The 3,958-nt window shown below is 37.7% G+C and overlaps 1 protein-coding gene across 2 annotated transcripts in view; it reads left to right on the forward strand.

The window, feature by feature from the left end:
- Positions 1–3,947, forward strand: part of LOC104703609 — a 6,986-nt gene extending 3,039 nt beyond the window's left edge. The window contains exons 2-16 of one of the 2 annotated variants that reach the window (XM_010419648.2): positions 6–154; positions 240–326; positions 418–619; positions 724–838; positions 1,144–1,215; positions 1,469–1,561; positions 1,691–1,772; positions 1,855–1,914; positions 2,002–2,054; positions 2,439–2,605; positions 2,716–2,929; positions 3,220–3,277; positions 3,367–3,423; positions 3,506–3,763; positions 3,873–3,947. In XM_010419648.2, coding sequence (XP_010417950.1) covers positions 6–154; positions 240–326; positions 418–619; positions 724–838; positions 1,144–1,215; positions 1,469–1,561; positions 1,691–1,772; positions 1,855–1,914; positions 2,002–2,054; positions 2,439–2,605; positions 2,716–2,929; positions 3,220–3,277; positions 3,367–3,423; positions 3,506–3,763; positions 3,873–3,941 — 1,736 coding nt within the window. In that variant the 3' untranslated portion in view covers positions 3,942–3,947. The remainder of the gene's footprint in view (positions 1–5; positions 155–239; positions 327–417; positions 620–723; positions 839–1,143; positions 1,216–1,468; positions 1,562–1,690; positions 1,773–1,854; positions 1,915–2,001; positions 2,055–2,438; positions 2,606–2,715; positions 2,930–3,219; positions 3,278–3,366; positions 3,424–3,505; positions 3,764–3,872) is intronic. The other variant, XM_019228070.1, reaches the window with a different exon arrangement.

A 3,958-nucleotide genomic window follows, 5' to 3' on the forward strand; every position in this document is an offset into this window, starting at 1 on the left:
AATAGATGATTTTCAAAGTCCTTCAGTTACAACCCCTCACAACAAGCGTGGAAGGCCCAGGAAATTTTTAAGGAATTTTCCATCTAAGCTGAAAGAAATTTTTAATTGTGGAATACTTGACGGACTAACTGTGTACTATCTTCGAGCAGCTAAGGTATATGATGGCTTTTCTTTTTCTTCTATTCATGTAAAAAACAGATTTTTATATAGCTGATGTGTATGTTACCTTCTTATCGTAGTTGAGAGAGGCAGGGACTAGAGGGCTTAAAGGAGTAATAAAAGGATCAAGCATTTTGTGCTTTTGTAGTGCCTGCAAAGGAATTCAAGTTAGTGATATTTTCTCTTCTTAAAGGTCTTGTAGTTGGCCCTATCAAATGCAAGCAGGTTGATTTGACTTTCTAAAATTTCACTTCACAGGTTGTGAGCCCTGGCATGTTTGAGGTGCATGCTTCTAGCACAAACAAGCGCCCACCTGAATATATCTTACTGGAGTCTGGATTCACGGTTCGTGATGTCATGAATGCATGCAAGCAAACTCCCTTGGCTATACTAGAAGAAAAACTTCGTGTGGTAGTTGGACCAACTTTAAGGAAATCTAGCCTGTGTTTGAATTGCCAAGGTTACTGATTGGTTTATTGGTTTGTGCAAACATTATACAGACTGCTTTCACTTGTTTTTTTTCTCTTTATAAAGAATATACTGGTTACATCTAAATTATTGCAGGTCCAATGGTTGAGCCTTGTGATACAAACTCATTAGTTTTGTGCAAATCGTGTTTGGAGGCTAAGGAGCCAGAAAACCATAACAGTCCTTCTAAAGCAGAGGGTGCTCTTAACGGGTATGGCTTATCTGTTTTTATTTATCGCAACAACCTTTTCTTTGCAGTTAGATGGGCATACAATTATCCTTTTCAGTTACTTTTTCAGACTGGGTGGAAAGTAAAACGTAAAACTCAGGAATAATGATTTTCTAAATAAGTAATGTGGATTACGAGCTGTATATCCTCTATTATATGGTTGTTTATGTAGAATTCTATAAGTACTAACATGCATAACTTTATTTTTGGATATATCTAATACACCAATAAATATGTTAACCTTTATCTAATCGATTGATTCTAAATCTGTTCCCAATTTTCAACAGTTCGTCTAGGACAAGTGTGGCTCCAAAAACTATCCTTAGTGGGTCAAAATCCAGTCCTCGCCAAAGTAACAGGTGAGAAAAACTAACCAGAAAGTGAGTATTATTTTTATGTGGATGGTCCCAACTGTTTGATGGTTGTGCTTCCTAATTTTATTTTGTTGCATTTTGTGTTGTTGCTGCCTTTTATATTATAATTAGCTCACAATTTGCCATTTATCATTCTGCGAAATGATTAAATAGAATGTAATATTGGAACTGTGCCATATACTCTTTAGTTGTACATTGAGATTATTGGCTTAGCTAAATTTATCTTGGAGTTCCACAGGTCACCCGAGCCAGGTGTGGTTCCAGAAACTATTCTGAGCGAGTCAAAATCCAGCTCAATCAAAAGCAACAGCCAAGGGAGACTAACCAGAAAGTGAGTAGTGTTGTTATAAGTGTGACAACACTTTTCCAATGCATCTATGGTCTAGTGCTAGATTGTCGCCTTCCTTTCCGTCTGTCATACTTATATTAGTTCTCAGTCTATCTTTTGTCATTTTGAAAGGGATGTGCGGCTGCACAAACTTGTTTTTGAGGATGATATACTGCCAGATGGTACTGAAGTGGGTTATTTCCTTGCTGGAAAGGTTAGATCTGCTTGGAAATCGGCCTTTCTCCAGCCCGTTTTTGTAAGTTAATTCTTCTTTAACCATTTCGATCATTGTGCAGAAATTGCTTGTCGGCTATAAAAAGGGATTTGGGATACATTGTTCTTGTTGCAACAAAGTGGTAAGTTCTTTCTAACATCAAATTAGCTTTCCTGGAATTAAAGTGTATAGGGCTCTGAAGCAGCCTTTATTATGTTTATGGGACCAGGTCAGTCCTTCATTGTTTGAGGCCCATGCTGGCTGTGCAAGTCGTCGGAAGCCGTAAGTTCCTCACAACTATTTCCATATTTATGCTGTAATAGTAATGGGTCTGTACCTGTTCTACTACTTCTTTTTAATCTCCAATTCTGATATAATTAAAGTTAGTATAATAATTTGCTGAAATACAAGAGATCAAGGATTATAATGAAGCTACTTACATTCTCCTTGGAAACCCGTGGCCCGATAACAGAACCATTCTTATTTTCTCTGCCATGTATTGTTGTATAGACAAAAAGCATAAACACCTTTACCCCATGCTTACAAAAAAGTAAACATACAGAACTTGTATAACTAATGTATAAGTCGTGGATCCTTAAGATCATTAATTGTGTGATTCACAGAGACACTGTTGTTTCAATTAGTTCATCTTCTGTTGATGGTCAGGTTTCAGCACATTTATACAACCAATGGGGTCTCTCTTCATGAACTATCAGTAGCACTATCCATGGACCAGAGGTTTTCCATCCGTGAAAATGATGACCTTTGCAGTATCTGTAGAGATGGAGGCGAGCTCTTATGTTGTGATACCTGTCCAAGATCATATCATACAGGTTTAATATCTGCCATTTTCTCTATGTTTCTTTGATAGAATTCTACTATTGCTCCTTTTAAAAAGTTTTTGGAGCGTCAACTTCTAATCTGTCTGTTTTGGTTTATCTAGTATGTGCTTCTCTCCCAAGCCTTCCGAGTGAGAGGTGGTCGTGCAAATATTGTGTGAATATGGTTGAAAGAGAGAAGTTCGTGGATAGCAATCTCAATGCCATTGCAGCTGGGAGAGTTCAGGGAGTTGATGCAATTGCTGAGATAACCAAAAGATGCATTCGAATAGTCAGCTCCTTTGAGAGCGAGCTCCCAAGTGTATGCGTGTTGTGCAGGTGAATATCATGCTTTTCTCTTATTTCAAGTATCTTGGTGGTTTCCTTTTTAGTGTCTCGTTTAATGTCTTACCTAATTTCCTGTAACAACCTTACAAAAAATTGCAAGTTGTAGTTTGATGAGGTCTTATTTGGCTAATATATTATCATATTTCTTTTCTTCATGTTTCTAATTCATATGGCTCGTAGTTATGTATTTCTAACTAAATGAATACATTGGCTGCTTCTCTCCTACTTGAAACCGTTTCCTTCTGAGCTTGACCTCTACTTAATTTTCGTTGCTGTTGCAGAGGTCATAGTTTTTGCAGGTTGGGCTTTAATTCTCGCACTGTGATTATCTGTGATCAGGTATCTTGTTGGTCATTTCTGTATAGGGACCCGTGTCTCTTAAATCTGCAACTGGCATTCACCATTTTCGGTATTTGTTTTCTTCTCAGTGTGAAAAGGAATTCCATGTTGGCTGTTTGAAAGAACATAACATTGCTGATCTCAAGGTGCTTTACCTCTTTGGCTCTTTCTTTCTCTCAGGTGAAAACTTAGTGTCTATCTCTCAAATTCTTGTTTATGTCTTAACAGGAACTACCTGAAGAAAAATGGTTTTGTTCCCTCGGGTGCGAAAATATCAACACTACATTGGGCAATCTGTTAGTTCGCGGAGAAGAGAAGCTTAGTAACAACATTCTGAATTTTATAAAGAAAAAGGAAAAACTTAATGAAGAAGGATGTTCAGATGACAACACCGTTCCAGACATAAGATGGAGGGTCCTTAGTGGGAAGTTGATCTCTTCGGATGATACGAAAGTATTGCTCGCAAAGGCAGTTTCCATCCTTCATGTAAGTGAAGACGACATTTCAAACTCTTCTGTCCTTTCTGCTGTTTGTCCCTTGTATTCTTTATGAAGGGTTTACTTTGTTTGTGCCTTGTAACCATGGTATGTTATAGGAGCGATTTGATCCTATCAGTGAATCTGGAACCAGAGGAGATCTCATACCAGCCATGGTGTACGGGTAAGCAAAGTTTTTATCTTC

This window comes from Camelina sativa, chromosome 7 (genome assembly GCF_000633955.1).
Source record: "Camelina sativa cultivar DH55 chromosome 7, Cs, whole genome shotgun sequence".
NCBI lineage: Eukaryota > Viridiplantae > Streptophyta > Magnoliopsida > Brassicales > Brassicaceae > Camelina > Camelina sativa.